The 17,314-nt window shown below is 43.6% G+C and overlaps 1 protein-coding gene across 1 annotated transcript in view; it reads right to left on the bottom strand.

Moving 5' to 3' along the window:
* Positions 1-10,702: 10,702 nt before the first annotated feature.
* The window catches only part of CNTN3 (contactin 3), a 98,981-nt gene continuing 92,369 nt past the window's right edge, over positions 10,703-17,314 (bottom strand). The window contains exons 19-21 of the mRNA XM_050312898.1: positions 15,872-15,984; positions 14,819-14,987; positions 10,703-14,264 (exon numbers count right to left, since the gene is read on the bottom strand). Of these exons, the coding sequence (XP_050168855.1) occupies positions 14,164-14,264; positions 14,819-14,987; positions 15,872-15,984 (383 nt within the window). The 3' untranslated portion in view covers positions 10,703-14,163. The remainder of the gene's footprint in view (positions 14,265-14,818; positions 14,988-15,871; positions 15,985-17,314) is intronic.

The raw sequence follows: 17,314 nt of genomic DNA, 5'->3' as shown, positions 1-17,314 counted from the left end.
TGGCACTGAGGTGTGGCTCTGGCACCCACTTTGGGGTTTCCTTTCTCCCTGGAGCTTGAATCCTTCTAAAACCTGGCCAAATTTCTGTAGCTCTCCAGAGGAAGAGTCAAATTTGTTGTTGCAGTGAAGCTTCATTACAGACGTTTCACGCGGGATGGGTTGGTGAAGCTGCTGTCACTGCTCTGTCGGAGAAGGTGGAGCTGCAGAGAGGCTTTAAGCTGAGTTTGGGAGATCATGATGAGGGAGTTGCTGAAGACTTGCCATGTGCTGTAATTAAAGGGCTGCTGTCAGAGGCCAAGCAGGCGTAAAAATGTTCCTTCCTCGGCTGCTCTTCCCTCTGGTGAGTTCATCTTAATTTTCAGCATTTGACGGCGAATAGAATGTTGAGGTGGAAAAGGGAATGTGTTATCTCAGGGATGCTGTGGGGGCTCTTCATGCTCTTTTGTGGTTGTCCAGTCTGTGCAGGCGTGGGGGGAAGGAGCTGGGTCCTTGATCTCCCAAATTATTGTAAGGCCTCTCTGGGGAACGTGCTGCCAGCAGGAGAGGGCAGGCTGTGCCCCACTTGTGTGGCTTGAACAACCAAACACACTGCACCACCACCAAGGAAATCTTGGACGACGGGCTCAGGCTTGGAGACAGCCTTGTCCTTGGCACAGCTCATCCCAACAGGGGCTGTATCAGGTGTGTCCAATGGACAGGGCTGTTCCTAAGGACACGTGTCAGCATCGGGCAGACCAAGCCCTGGAGGTGTTTCTGTGTTGGTTTGGACATGGAGCAGCTGAGCAGGAGCTGGCTGGCATCCTGGGAGCAGCACTTGCAGAGCCCATCTGAGGAGCTGAGGGGAGAGGCAATGTTTTAGCACTCTGTCCATCCTGCAGCTGTGTGCTCGGGCAGAGGGAGGGCCATTGCCAGCCAAAACTAATTTCAAGCTGTGTAGAGCTGACACCAGTTGTTCTCACAGGAGTGACTACAAGGTAGATATCTCCTGGAGCTCTCTCCCCACCAGGTCAGACCATGCCTTGAATAATCTGGGTGCATTCTGGTGGACTTGTGGTCTCTCTCTTTCCAAAAAACAGGAGTAGGGTTCAGCATTTACACGAAGACAGCCAGAAGAAAAGATTTATTCTCCCATTGATTTCTTTCTAAACATTTCCTTTGGTGCAAGCGTTAATATTGACAACTTTGTTTTATAATTTGCGAGCTCACTTTAGGCTGAGATGGTGCATTGGTATTTAATGCACAATGCATATAGTTTAGATGGCATGCATTAATCATATTCCTGTTGTCTTTGTTATGGTGATGGGAGAAACAAGCTCTTGTGGGGTTTTTTTAATTAAAAAAAAAAGGAAAACAGGCTTGACTTTTTTTTTTTTTTTTTTTTTTTTTTTTTTAAGATGCATTGTATTTCAGCAGCTAATGAAGAGGAAATAATGATGAGTCTGCACTGTGATATGTATTAGAGCACTAATTAGACTATAGCAGAACTGCTTACGGATGTCTTTGAAACACCTGCTTGATAATTTTTATCCCCATTTTCCTCCCTTTACCAGGGCAGGCGTGATGGGAAGAGAGAGTTAAGACTGAAATATGAAACATATGAACTCATCACCCTCCAATTTTGTCCTTTGTTCACCCAGCTTTAAATATTAAGAAAAGGATAATGTGGATGGTCACTGCAGTGCCCTTTTTGTGGGTTGGGATTTCTCCTACCCGTGGTAGGTACAGGGAAAGGGCTCATATAAGTTGTTTTCTAACTTCCTTAGGACCACCCAAAGGCAATATGGTTTCAGAACAGGAATTCCCAGTTCAGGCTGTGGTCTTGCATGTGTATTATGTACTGCATCTCCAACATTTGCTTATCATTGATTTAGTTTGGAGTGTGTGTTTTCGAGACCATTAAAAGCTGTAAATGTAGAAATAATGTTGGCCTTCATTTTTAAAGCTGTTTTGAAGTTGTCTTCTTTTACTGTCATAAGAAACCACAAATATTTCCACTCTATATCTTATTTGCTTTTACATTTCTGTCAGCTATGTAAATAATTGAATTCTAAACAGGAATTGCAAATGTGTCTAAAATCACATATCAGGCAGACAGGAGAGTTCCTAACTCAGCCACGTCTCCCAACTTACACTGCAGCCAAGCTGGTCGTAGGATGTACAAAAATTCACCTGTATTTTATAAGATGCAAACATTGGCTACATATTTTATGGCCTCTAAACATGATTGTGTTGCCCACAGTAATGAGACTGACAGGGACTCCTCAGTATTCCCCCATACTGAGTTTCTGTGATGATTCAGCTTCTTTTTTCTCACTACTTTTTCCAAAGGAAACTTTTCCTGACTGCACCGTTCGTGTGTCGGAGGATGAGGAGCTGTTTGTGCCTGAGAGCCTGAGCAGAGCCCAAATGAGAATTCTAAAGGTGAGCAACTCTGATTCAAACCTGGTCTAATTTTTCTGATTTTGATGATGAAAAATTTCAGTGGGTGCCATAAATCCTGAGACAGTCACATGTTTAAATGTGGTATGACAACATTTCTCATGGAATGATGCATTTAAAAGTAATAGGCAGTGTTTTCGTTTATGGGTATATGAGAATTTTTTCTCTGTTTTCAAATGTCTGGTACTACTTGCAGTTTCATAAAACCCCGTTTCAGGTGGTCCCTGACAGCTACAGCTGCTTTCATCCCATTTGTAAGATCATATATTGCAAACCACATAGAGAGGACAGAGTTGAAAAGGAGAAGTCTGGGGAGGTTGAGTTGTACTTGTTAGCATTTGGGTTCCAGAATAGGAACAGATTTATCACCTGCCCAAGGACTAGGTGAGAGGGAAGAGGTGAATGTAGAGGGGTGCAAAGTAGCATCAGGTGCCATAAACAGGTGTGGGTTTGCTGAAGGCAGAGAGGGAAAGGGAGAATCTCCTCAGCATGGTCTGATCCAGCCTGTGGTGCTGTGCTGTGTGGTAGATGTGTAACTTGGAGGGAGACATATGGAGCCTATCAAAGTGCTTTGGGGTGACAGAGCAAAACCCTGAGACTTCACAGTGTCCAGTGTTGTCCTGAACAGATGCCCCAGGCACTGCAGAAGTGGAAGATGCTGCCTTTGAGTAGGAGGTTTACAGGCAGAGATAACAGAAAATTTACTCCAGCATAAGCCAAGGGCTTTATCTAGATACAACAAGTGTTTAAAAACCCAAACCAAAGCCCCAGGCAGTTTTGTCACGTTCATCAGCAGGATGAGTGGTGTTCTCAGCACCGTCAGTGCTTGTGGAGGCAGCGGAGCAAAGCACAAATGCATTCGTGCAAGGGAGCTGGGAGGCCAAAACCTGAGCCTGCCAAAGCCCCAGGTGGATGTTCTGCCTTGCTAAGCGAGTCTGGTGGCTTGGTGACGCCACTGAGTGTCCCCAGTGCCCTGTGTGATGCTGGTGGCACCCCTGAGAGCTGCTGCTGTCAGACCTGAGCTCGTCCGTCAGTGAAGTGCTGAACAAGTACCTGGAGGATTTCTGAGTGAGGCACACTTGTCTTTCAGATGATATGCTTCTGAAGTTAGGGGCTTTGCTTCAGTCATGTGAGAAACCATGCCAGTACCACGAGAGGAAGGTGAGGGAGGGGAAGGCAGGCATCTGGAAACAGGGCTTTTTAACTCCCACTACGTGCAGTTGTTCTGGGAAGTCGGGGGGGTTTTGCCTCTGCTCCCAGTGTTGGGGTGTGTGCCTTTGTTTGGGGGGATGTGAGACAAATCTGTGCCCATCTCCTTCTCCCTTGTGGCTTCAGAAATTGTGCTGCCCCTTCAGAGGGGATGGGACCATGTGCCATCTCGCCAGCATGAGAAAAATGACCAGTCCAGAAGGACTGAAATAACCCCCTGGAGGGTATCCACTGCTTTCTGGGGTTGGATCAGTCTCTCCAGGGGTCCTTCCTACCAGCTCCCCAGTGTATTTCAGGTCAGTCCAAGGATCTTGGCTTCTGTTTCTGTTTAACTGCTCACCCATATCACCAGTATAGTGAGACATGAGCCATATCAATCTCATCATAAACCCAAACAAACCAGCAGTCGTTCGAGTCCTTTATCTCTTAGCAGGTAACAGCCAGCCCTCACCTCTTATCCGCTCTGCACACATACCATTTTTCTGCAGCCTTCATCAGCACCAGGAATTAACAGCTGAGAGCAACATTTATCTCAGTAAATCCAGTGTGTAGGTCTGCCCCTCTCCTGAATATTCAGATATGCAGCCACATCAGTGCTGCTCGTTTGAAGGCAATGACAAGGGTCATCATTTTATTCTTTATCTCCCGCTTCACCTGCTCCTGAATGCTGAAGGAAAGGAGGGAACAGCATCCTGGGGAGCTCAGTGGTGTGGATGACAACCTTGCAATGCTCGACTGTTCATCAGGGTGGATGTTCATCATGGGAGGATGAGGAGGAGCAAAGGCACCTTTGAGCATCCGTGCCCAGAGCCCTGGTGGTGCCAGGGAGGCGGTGCTGTGGTGCTGGTGGGAGGGAGATGATGGGTGTTAGCCCTGCCAGTCCCCCCCCCCCAGCCACGTGGCATGAAGCCAAAGGGCACAGAACCGCCTTGTCAGGTAGGAAACCTTCAGCCTGGTCACAAATAAGCTTGATTTCTGAAGATGAGAAAGGTTAAAATTGAGTTTGAACATCTCGAACTTCCCTCAGGGCTGTGTTTTCCTGAAAAGACAGGGGTCTTGTTCAGCTGCTCTTCACTTACATGCCTAAAAAGATTCAGCTGTCATAGCCCTGACAAGCACTAAAGAGCTCTTTGTTAAGGTCACGGGAATCAGAGAAGTGTCTCTCCTACAACATCCCAGTGATCCAGGGCCACTGGCACTGGGAATGGGGGCTGGTGTCAAGACACTGTTTGGTACAAACGGGACTGTGACCCGATGTCCCAGCACGGCGGAGCTGCTGCTGCTCCCACTGCTCTTCCCGAGGGGAGCCGTGTAACTCTGCTCCAACTAAGTGCAAAAAAAACCCCTCCAAAAACCCCTCTAAACATCCCTGACCTTTAAATTCGGGCTGCAGCGAATAGATCTGCTGCTAACCAAAAATCTGGGGTTGCTTTCATGTGTCTGAGCGTTCGGGGAATAGATGGAGCTTAACATGCAAATGCTGGGCTTCCTGCAGCACGCCGCTGCTTTTCAAGCTCTCTCATTTCATGCTGTTACCTCCATCCCTGCTGTGTCTGTGAAAAGAGCCTCTCTGAGGAAAAGTTTCCCACAGACAGAAATCCGACTGATGTGGTTAAAAAAAAAAAAAAACAAACCAAAAAAAAACCCCACAACCAACCACTTATAGTTTAATTTCTGAAAATGTGTGCTGTCCATCTGCAACCTGGCAATCAGCATCTCCTCTGCTGCTGGTGTGGAGAGACCAGCCCCCCTGCTGCCTCAGGTTTCTGGGGATGTACTTTATATATTTGTCCTCATCTGTTTAAGTGAGTAGGTTCTGAAGTTGGGAGGCAGGAGTCCTGTCCTAGCAGAGGTGTTCAGAGGAATATTTCCCCCCCTGTGAGCAGTGATGCTCCAGTGCTTTTGGTGTGTCTATCCGTGCATCCATTTTTCTCTGTGTTCAAGTTACTGTGCTCACAAAACTTCAGATGTTCTGCACAGATAGAGAAATGGATGTCTCTTGTTCCAGGTAACAAGGGGAAATGGCCTCAAGTTGTGCCAGGGGAGGTTTAGATTGGGTGTTTGGAAGAATTTCTTCTCTGAAAGGGTTGTCAAACCTTGAAACAGGCTGCCCAGGGCAGTGGTGGGGTCACCATCCCTGGTGGGAGTGGGATTTAAAAGTTGCATCCATGTGGCACTTGGGAAACGTGGTTTAATGGTGGCTTTGGCACTGCTGGGTTAATGGCTGGACTAAGCCTTTTGGCAATCAAGTCTGGCTATTTTGGCAACAAGAGGCATCACGAATTATGTAGGCAATTTCCCTCTTTAGGAGCAGGTCCCAGCCCTGTCCTGCCCCAGTAAGAGCAGCGAGGCAGGAGCTGCTCTGGGAACAGCAGGACTTGTGTGCCTGCACCTCAGCTGGGCTGGGACCAAGGAACAGAGCACGTGGTGTGTTGGAAATGAATTGAAACCACAGAGAAATGGGGTAAAAAATGAGATCCAAGCCCAATTTGCAGCAATTCAGTCTTGGAGCTGTGGATGTGACCATGCCATGGGCAGGATGTAATGGAGCCCACTCAGTGCGTTATCTGGCACTAGAAATGAGGGTTTCTTCATCTCTAAAAGCTGGGCTTTCATCCCAAATTTAAACCTGGGTGTTCAGGTAGGTGTAAGGGAGGATTCTAATCCATGAGGCTTCATGAAAATCAAGAGATATTGGGTTAAAACCCCTTGGGGAGGGACCTGATCTGACCCGCACTTTCGTAGCACAAATTCTAGTTAAGTAGAAAAGTGGCCACAAACAGCAGCATTTTGGTTCTTTCTTGAACTCCAGAGCCCTGTGATGTCCTTGGAGGAAAGGGAGGTGCTGGGAAGCAAAGCCTCGCTCCTCATCTCCTTACTGGGCTTTTATCAGACTCTACCACGATGTTCCTGTTCAGATTTCAGCACTCTGACCCCTCAGTCACCTTTCTTATATAAACAATCATTACAGACCAGAATCCTGAGGACTGGCAGCAGTTAGTCAGGACAGATGGCCTCTGCCTCTGACAGCTCCAAAACATCACATAAGCCTCATCTTTTCAAGAAAGCCTTTACCAGATGGGTCTAATTTAAAGCATGGCCTTTCTCATTTCTTCCTGAAGGACAGCTAATTAAGTGCAGAATGGATGTCTCTGCTCCTCCCAGGGCAGGAACAAGTGGGTGCTTGATATGGAAACATTTATGGTTTGGTTCCAGCACATCAGTGAGGAGAGATGGTGAACTCATGAGAATAAATATTGACAAGTGTCTTGAATTCCCATTTTTCTGAGTTTACTAGAGCTGCCCCAAAAGAGGCCAGTTCTTGAGAAATATCTTGTGAAAAAATGTCTCTAATTTTTTTATTGCTCTGCAGTGACCAACCCCACTTGTGCTATCTCTTATCAGTCCTGTTTTTAGTCTGCTGCCAAAATCTGTGGTCACGGCTGAGGAGCTCAGAGATCAGCTCAGAAGAGGTTGAAACAAAGCTCTTACCCTGTTTTCCAAGAGCTCCAATCCAGTTGTTTCTGGCTGTTGTTTCCCACTCGATTGTCTGTGGTGGGAAACTTTATTCTCTTTTCCTCTTGTGCATCAAAATAGCTCTGAGAGATTCTTCTCCTCCAGGCAGGAAACCCTGAAAACTCTGGATCTGTTCAATTAACTGCATTACAAACTGATTTCCAGCCTTGTCTCTCTTCTCTTACATGAGCTATAAAACCCCTCCTCTCCTCACCTCCTCAGTTAAACTAAAAATGGCCTAATTTTTTTACATCCTTTTTACAAGCGTGTCTGCATGGTAGAAATGAGGAGTTCTGGCTTATCTTGTTATTATGTAAATATTTTTGTGCTTCTAGAACAAAGTTTTTCTCTCCCTTTGATCCAGCTTTCTTGTAGTCAGTTTAACCTCCAGAAAGAGTCAAGAGATTTGGGGAGATTGCCACTGGCATTATTCCTGAGGAAAACTGGAGAGAGAAAAGAAAACTCAAAATTACAGCTCATTTAGAAATGGAAGCAAATGAAAGGAAGAGATTGTCTTTCAGTCTTTTTTTAAGCAACTTTTTTTGCTTAAAATATCTGGGACCAATGTAAAAATAGCATCTGCATTGTGTTACAAGATGAAAGTGGTTCTTTTCCAGCAGTCTGGGAGGGTGCTGTGCCCCAAACTTGTGCTGTGGGCAGGATCTCCAAATTACTGGAATTATTTTTATCCTTCCATACTTTTGGAGTTTTAGCTGATTGCTCTGGACTGTGCTGGCAGCAGGGGTGAACAGTCTTCCAAAAAGAGAATTTTAGGACAATTTCAAACTCCCACAAGAAGAAGTTGCTTCTAGTTTCACCAATTCCAGGGAGTTATCTATTATTGGAGCTATGGAGTTATTGTACAGAGTTACATTCCCCACTCATAAAATCAGGACCAAAGCACCAGTGCTAATGGGAGGGAAAGCAGAAAACACTCTGTAGTTAAAAATGTTTATTTACACTGAAAAGTGATTGTATAGAAGATATAATAGTAGAGACTTTGGCAGCCTGTTGGGTAGGAAGAATGACAGCAGAAGGTCTGGTTGGACTCATGGTTCTGTGCCAGTGACCAGGACTATCAGCTTGGTTTCCTGTCTGGAGAAAATATATGTATGTGGGATATATATAGCTATATATATATATATATGTCTTGTATGTGTGTTTGCCTGGATGTTTATCAGTTCAGCTGTTAGTACCTCTTTGAAAAAAGAGGTCATGCATTGAAGAAACAAAACCAGCTGAAGATGGTTCCAAAGTCAGGGCTGTGAAGGGAAGAGGGACCACTGCACTCGGAGTGTCTGCCTGGAGCCTTCTGGAATCGCGGCCAGAAGTAAAACTTGGCAGAGCTTTGTTGTGCCTCGGTCCTCCCCTTGCTCAGAAGAGCTGATTGATCAGTCCAAGTGTGCTGAAATTGGGGTGAGGGTTTCATTAGCCTTGGATCAGGCCCTCAGCACTGGATACACTGGTTGCTTGAAAATAGGTAATTAATGGTGCTTTATTTTTCACGTTTCCAAGGCAACACAACCCCCCAGGACATTGCTTTCCAGTCCATGAGCAGAAGCTTTTGGCTGCTGCAGAAGTTCCCCTCTGTCTCATCTGAAGCTGCTCTAAAGGTACCAAAGCCTTATTTCCTGTCATTATAATCTATATCCAAAAAGTAATGACAATCAGATGCTGCTGATGAAATGATCTGTTCTCACTGCAGAACTCACTCAATCAGTGGAGCTCTGCTGTTCAAATAGATAATTAGTGTTGTGACAAGTGTGACTGTAAATGCCTCAGTTTGGTGGCAATGTTAGGAAGTGTGACAAAATTAAATTATTTGTCTGCCTTCAGCGTGGCCCTCCTTGGATTGCTAATGAGGGAAATTCTTGTTAAACACATGTCCTTTTCTGATCAACTGCTTTCCAGGCCCTCAGCTGGGAAAATGATTTATTATTTGGATCATCAGGGGCACGAAAGGCTGGACTTTCCCTTGTTTTCTCTGGCTTGTTTCTTTTCATGTCTTTAGCTGGTGTAACAGGTCACTGCTTGTGTTCCAGCATAAAATGGAATGATCCCCTAAAGCGGAATCACCAGGGAGAGCAATCCCAATGGACACCTTTCCTGCCTGTCAAAATCCCCTCTTCAGAAGGAATGGGCACAGGGGGGCATTCTGGTGCTCCAGTCTCAGGGGAACATCTGCAGCACCTTTCCTAGAGGTGACAACAAATTCAATCTACTTTTCTACAAGGGCGTGGAACCCTCCCTGGGTGCTGCTGGGGGATTCCAATCCTGCACCCTCAGCTGGTAATGGAGAGGGGAAGGAACTCCACGTCCCTCCTCTCATTCTGCATCCCAAGGAGTGTGGGATTTGGGAGGCTGAGGGCACTCCCAAGTTTCTCTGTCCTGATGGGTAATTTTGGATGTCCCCCTGTCCTAGGAGTTGCCTGGAGTTTAAATAATGATCAGGGGCTGAATTAATGAGCATCTTGAAGCTGCACCCTTTCCCATGGCTCCCGACGGGATGCTTTTGATCCTTCCTTCCTTTCTCAGCATTTGCCAATGCCCTGATGTTCCCCCCACCCAAAGGGAATTAATGGCTGAGCTGGAATGAAGAGCACAGCACAGAGAGCAGGCATGGCCCAGACCTCACAGCACTAATTATGCCCTTAAAGGGTAAGAAAATAATCTTTTGGGTACATTGGGAAGAAAGTGTCTTAGCAAAGCTGCATGGGGTTACTGGCACGTCTGCTGTATTTGTGCATCTGAAAGGGGAAAAAAAAACCACTTTCAAAGATACTTCCTGACCTCAAAAAGATCAGCAGGGAGCTCAAGAAAGGAAATTTAATTCCAAGTGAGTTTATCAAGTTTGCTTGACCCTTAAGGATGGAAAAAGCAAAGGAAGGATGCACATGAAGGTCCTGCGAAATTCTAATACTAAAACACTCTCATGCACAAACTGTGAAATCTCAAACCAGAGAGTTTAAACCCAAAGCAAGCGAAGAGCACAGGTTGAATTACAACAAGGACCAGTGCAGACACTGCAAGATGGCAGTTCAGGTGATGAAGAGGATCTGTGAAAGGAAAGGTGAGTGTCTGTCAAAATATCAGATATTTTGGGGAGGGGAACTTGGTGATGCACCTCACGAGAAGCAGCACAGTCAGGGGATGCCAACGAGGTGCCCACACCCTCAGCTGGCCTTGGGAAACACTTCCAAGCCAAAGGTGGGACATTAACAGCACCTCTGAGAAACAGAGCTTCGCTGAGGCTGCTGGAGTAGCTTGGAAAAAGAGGAATTCTGTCCTCTTTCCAGGCTGTCCCTCCTGCTTCCCGGTGAGACCCAAGCTGTCACCATGCCAGGGAGGCAGCTGTGAGCTGGGGAAAGCCTTCCCAGAAAATCCCTTTTCCAAGGGGGCAGACTGATCTCCAGAGCTGCAGTGAGTGGTGCCCCACGCCCCCCACCCCAGGGCAGCTCCCACTGTGCAGGCACCACACCTAAAGTGCCTCTTCTCATCAAGCAGCCTGGGTAAAACCAGAGCAACGTTCACTCAGTTCTATCCCTGCTAAACACATCCCCTTTTTATTGCTTTTCAGGGGTTTCAAAGCATTAGCATAAAACAATCCGGGTGGCTGTTTTCCCTAAGAGAGCGAGGGCCTGTTTACAAACTCGTTTTATTTTCACAATATTCCATTGTTATTTATTTCAGACAGAGAGCTGTCAGATTAATGCACTCCCTCATGCAGGACAGCTTGCTTTATTGCCTGTTATTAAGACATAACATATATAACCTGACAGGCACTGCCCACGTCTGCCTTTCCACCACTGAAAGGCAAATTAAGTTGAAAATGGAGATCTCCAATATTTCTTTGGGCTGAAGTGATATTAGTTTTTAACTCATTTTGTATTCATAGAGGATCCTGCATATTTGTAACATATCCAACAGTAAGCTGTCCAAAAGAAAAAAGTTGTTTGTTTTGTTTTTTAAATTCTTATTCCAGCTACCTCAGAGAAATTCAGGCTTTCGAATACAGTTCTGCTTTTGAATAGGGAATTGAAAAAAATGCAATTTACAGTGCTGCTTTACTAAAAACTGTGACTGAAACCTATCCTTCTTTCTTACTAGATTTCAAATACTAGTTGTCACAAAGTGCTGGTTGGTTTTTCTGGAAGTACCAGTCAGAGTGGAATTGCAGAACTGCCTTCCCCACCATCCACAGTTCCTGTTGTATAAGCAATGGCATTCATATTTTTCATTATTATTCATTAGTTTTCTTTTTTTTTCACTCCAGGACTGAATTGCTAATTTTGGGCAGTCACAGGAGCTGCTCTGGAAATGTCTGCTAGAGGTAAGTTTTTCCCTTTCCTTATCCCTTTACTGCCTCTTCACCTTTTCCTCCTGTACTTTCCCAGTGACAACTTATTTTGTTCCAACTCACTGGAGAATCAAGTCAGTTTTATTAATGCAAATAACCATTAACTAAATTAACATGATATAAGAAACAGAGATCAGTTCAAAGGAGACTTATATGGACACTGGGGGAAGCACAGTGTGTCCACCTCCAACCACCTGAAAGGGAAAACCCCTTTTATTCAATACACTTGTGTTGGCATCACTATTAATCCTTATGGCAGCACCTGCACCTGCTCCCTGTTATGAAGGTAGAATCCATGCTTTAAAAGCTTATTCTGTGGTGCCAGGGAGAAGGTTTTTAGTGCTGAAAAGTCTGGGCTTTACAGGAAGATGCAGCTGTGTAGGAAACGGGAAAATGCAGTGGAAAACAGGATGTGCAACTTAATGCTGAATAGTGATACACTGAATAAATTACTAGAAAGAACTAACTCTTCTTCAATATAATTACATTGGGGTTTCTTTTCCATTTCAGAAGAGAGGAAACAGCCTAATTGGATAGATGGGAAATGAAGCCAGGGAAAGGGAATGGCTTTTTGCCCATTGTGCTGTAAACCTGTGGGCAGAGGTGGAGCTCAGCAGCTCAACCACTTTTAGATGCATTAAACCCCCCAAATGTGCAAATATATAATAGGAACAAGCAATAATACTTTGAAATATTCTATTATCCCTCAATGTAATAAATATTTTATTAGAGCAATAGAAAAAAATGCATACAGATAACCATAGGATACACACACAACTGGAAGTCTTAAGGATAAATTTCGAACTTTTCAATATGAAACAAGATAGCTGGTACATATCTCATGGAGATATATAGCTAGAAATTAAATAATACAATGTAATTGCATGAGAATGGCAGTACAGGAACATGGACTAGAATTGTGTGAAACAATAGAAAGATTCACCTTTTGTTGCATGAAACACAACTATATACTTACTAGGAACACCTGTATTTCCATCTCCCACCCACCCCCCCCTTTGCATGTGTCTGAAAACAACACTGGTTTGCCACATGGAAAAGCAACTAGTCATTTATAGCTCTATATATGTACAGTATATACAGCTCTTGCTTACCTCAACAGTTAGCACACAGAGTCATCTGGAGCTGATCAGGTAATCTGCTTATCTGAATGCATATCAAGGTATTTTTTTTTCTACAGTGCTACCATAATTTCATTAATCCTGGTTCTCCCTTTGTAGTTCTGTGTGTTGCAATTATACTGTGAAATTAAAAAAGAACAGTCTTTAAAAGGATATGCTTTATGACGTCATGTGAACATGTCCTGTTACAGGGATGTTGTCAGCTCCCTAAGAGATGCCTAAAAGGCTGATTTAAGTAAATTCACAACTATAGAAGTCAAATGGACCAGGTTTAATGTATCTTTAATAATATACTGCTATGAAAGCAAGCACAGATTTCTCTATACTAGCAAGCCTGAAGTGCTGTTGTGTAGTTTTTTATTATATCCTACAGTATTGCCATAAACTTGCCAGAATCATGTGACAGCACTGGGTGCCAGACCAGGTGAGATAGTTTTGAACTGGTTAAAAAGCAGCAGGAAGGGAAGTTCTGACTGTAACACTGGATGAAGGATGTTTACAGTGCAGTGTGGCAGATGAAAGAGCAAGATAATTTGGGGCTGCATATCTGGAAGCACCACATCTCCAGGTAGGGAGTTGGTGGTCCTCCCTCTTCTTAAGGCCATGGTGCAAATGCATTTCAACAGTGCTTCCAACTGGGAACTTCTGTCAGTGGAACACTGACAGGAGTCCAGGGAGGGCAATAAAAATGAGCCTGAAGGTGGGGGAATTTGGTTATGGATGAAGAACCTGGTTAAGAAATAGAAGGTGTGGATTTGAGGAAGTGAACTTCAAAACTTATGGATGGAGAGGAACGGTGGGTGTTTGTTTGAAAAGGTGCATAAACATCTGTGATAAAACAGAGGCCTCTTTGAAACACAGCTGTGAGATCATTTCTCAGGAGCAGCAGTGGAGGCCCCTCTTGGACACCCCAGCGTGGACTGTGCAAAACTAAGACCCATATTGAGACTTTTCCCTCTCTTCCAGCTGGGATTTCTTGCCAGATTTAGAACAGCTGACACAAAGGGCACTAGGAAACCTGATCCAAACCTCCTGGGTTGTGACAGTCTTAAGAACAGCCACTTGGTCCCTGTGTTACCGTCTGATTGACAACACCCATGTCTCTGATTTCATCTTTTCTCTGTAGAACAGGATTGTAACAATGCAGAACATCCCCAGAACAGTTCAGTGTCACTGCAAAAATGGAGTTTCTCACTGAGCTAACCTCCTCCTCTGACCACAGTGCCACTGCTCTCCCTCTCTCTTACACTGTATCTGAAATATGTAATATGTAAACTCCTTTGGTTCAAGTATTAAGGCATTTTAGATTCCTTTTTAAAGGATTTGCTAAACTTTACATGGTATTTTTACTTCAACTTACAGTGAAATATAAAGAATTTAAAAACACGTCAGGATAGAAGAAAAACATGCATTAACCACTGCAGGTTTGTTTTTTTAAAAAAAGCACTTTAGTAACCAATTCTTTCTTTTTTTTTTTTTCTTGCAGCAAATGCAAATGTATCATCACAACACTGAATTAAGGGTCAAGGAAAATACAGTTGCTAAGAAGCTGGATACACTGAAGATATTCAAGACTGATGGACCAGAACCTCTTGCATCCATACCTGTGACAAATGGAAAAGGTCAGGATTAAATGAAAGCGTGACTCTGTGCTGTGCCAAACTATTACCCTTCCCAGATGCTAAGCAAAAAATATTGGTGGGTTTTTTTTTATTTCTTACAGGTAGTAGAGATTTACAAAAACACAGTAAATATTTTTAAACTACAGAAATGCCTTGCAAAATGCTGAAATGGTATGAATGGTTTCAGTACTCTGGTTTAGCTGACAAGGTGGTATTTGGTCAAAGGCTGGACTCGATGATCTTGGAAGTCTTTTCCAACCTTAACGATCTTGTGTTTCTACGACTCTACTTTCAAGGTAATAACTTTTTTTAAAAAAAAGGAGAGAAAGCAAAAAAGTTAACATTTTTAATCCTAATGTACATGGTAATTTACCAGTTCAGCAGAATGGAGTTTTTCAAGCATAAGGGTGTGACGACTGTTAATTGCTTTTCTTTTATGACCTTATTATTACCACCCGACGTGTAAGTACTAATTCTTTATATTTATTTATTTTGTTCCTGAAAAGACAAAGCAAAGGCAATCAGCTTGAACCTACTGGCTAGTCTGGGAATGAGGATCTGCTCGCTGCTGGTGCCATCCCCACCCTCGGTGGTCGCCCTCACTTCGATGATGTAATCGTCGTTGAACTGGAGCCACAGCTCGGCCGTCGTCTGCTCCGTGCTCAGCACGTTCACGCTGCTCTGGCTGCTGGTCCTGTACAAAACCTGCAACACAGGCAACATCCTCCCCTGGGACCTGCCCTGCCACTTTTATCTGGGCTTCTCAGAGTCAAGGTTTCAGTCTTTGAAAAGTGATGGCAGGTAAAGATCTGATTTTTCTTTTTGGTTTTTTTTTTTTGGTTAATATTCTCGGGCAGAATTATATTTAAAGAAAGAAGGTAACATCAATCAAGGCCCGTTATTACAGATTTAACTAGAAATGGCACATATTACATAGTATTTTTATTACAATTATTATTATAGGTAATAATATAATTGGTGGTGGGACACGTGAACAAGCTGTAAACATGAATTTCTTGCCAATACAACTCAGATCTTCAGCCTAAATCTTTTAAGCAGGAATATATTGTGGGATCCAGCTACACAGAGCTTATCAAAAACATCCTCAGCTATTCTTTTACACACAGTTATATGACATATTTAAGTACTTGTACATTTGTGTGCTGATTGGATTCAGAGCAGATGCAATTTCTATCAGGAAAATGAGCAAGTCCCACAGCAGGTAAGAAGAAAAAGGGTTTAAAAATATCAGTTTGATACATGTGGTACTAACAGATACACCTGGCCAGGAAGGGAAACTATGTCCACCAGGCTAAATCTTGGATTATTGGTTTCTTCTGAAGTGTTATATATTTATGTGTTATATATTTTTAGTGTTATGGATGTTCTAAGATCCAAGTGGGAGCCCAAGAGAAGACATTAGTGTACATTAAAGGTAATTAATTAGTGGTAAAAGGACCATGGTTATGAGACATTGTTAGAATGTGATTAAAATCCTGAAGAAGGACATGACATTGTGCATCCTCTGAATGTGAAAATGGACAAGGAAAAGCCAACTGTGGATTGCTTTCAGCTCTGTTTTCACTGACCTTATACCCAGTCACCTCGGACTCGTTCCCCAGAGCTGTCACCTCCTCCCAGCTCAGGATAACTCTGGAGTCCGTGACATTCCACACGACGTTTCCTGGAGGTTGACTGGGTGCTTGAAATACATAATAGAAGTATGACTTTAATTTAATTGGCATTAGTGATTTATTCAACAGTAGGAAATAGTTCAGGTAATTGACTGTCATTACATTTTGGATGCAAAAGCAACTCAAATGCAGGTTCCTCGTTTGCACACGTTACGGTTCAGAGGCTAAATTGGAAAAAATAGAAGGAAGGAAAAAACAGAATGCCACATAAATGTTATTTCTGAAGCTGAATTATCTGTTGATGGTCCTTCATTAAATGCAGCCAGATAGAAGCATGTGTCTTAGGACATTTATTTCACAGGTGTTTTTTTTTTTCTTTGTTCTTTTAACTCCAGATTCTGACCTGCAGCCCCTGCAATTTCCATGTCTGAGCTGGACAACCCTGAGCTTTGGCCAAGGCACTCTGCTGGCTTTTTGTTCATCAGCAACCTGAGCCTGTTATTTTTCCAAAGGAGCTGCATCCTCTGGGGCTGTGTTTTCATGTATTTGGAACTGCCAAGCTCTCAGGGCAGGCAGAGGAAGAACAAACCTCTTACGATACCTCAGGTTGGTGTCCCAGAAAATGGGCCATGCAGTGACACAATCAGTGATTAAAATCTTTGCTAAATGTGCTAAGGAAAACAATTTACTGTTGCTGTCACCTAGTGGAGGCAACTGCTGCTTAGGTGGACTGGACTTTGATGCTGGAGGTTCAAGTATCAAGCACTAATAGCGGTTTTCAACACTTGTATATCCATGTGCTTATGGAGTTTTTTTCCTCTTTTCTTCTCCTCATTTCAGTTCCTTCCCACAGGTAACACCCTACCTTCTTTCCATGAGCAGTCAGATCAAAACTCACCTGATTATACTTCAAAAATAGACACGAAAATGTAAGAAGAGTGAGCCTTAAAGAAATTATTCTGAAGTCAAACAACCACTCACAGGTATTTTTTGCAGCATTTGCCTTGTTCTATTCACTGAGTAAGATTTAACCTGATGTACTAATAATAACCACATTTTGGAAATGTAAAAGGAGATTGTTTCACTCCTGAGAATGAAGTGTTACAGCATGTATGAGTAGTTTTCACACTGGGATATTAAAGCTGAATTTCAAAAGAAATGAGTCACTCTTGAAATCCACAACAAAATATTAAGATGACATGTGAAAAAAAAGGAAGAATAATTACATATAAAAACTGTAAGCCTCTATCTATCACTTGGCTTATGGAAGGGATTCAGAAGGCTCCAATTTGCCTCAGACACCAAAATCTCCAGTAATCTTCAGTGTTCAGAACTGCAGAGCCTCAGCTGTACCAGGTCAGATCCTGATCCATCATGCCATGGAAGTACATGTCCAGG

The sequence above is a fragment of the Myiozetetes cayanensis genome, unplaced genomic scaffold (assembly GCF_022539395.1).
Source record: "Myiozetetes cayanensis isolate MyiCay16 unplaced genomic scaffold, myiCay2020 scf18, whole genome shotgun sequence".
Classification (NCBI taxonomy): Eukaryota; Metazoa; Chordata; class Aves; order Passeriformes; family Tyrannidae; genus Myiozetetes; species Myiozetetes cayanensis.
Note: the sequence above shows the minus strand (reverse complement) of the source record. Positions and strands in the feature narration are given on the sequence as shown.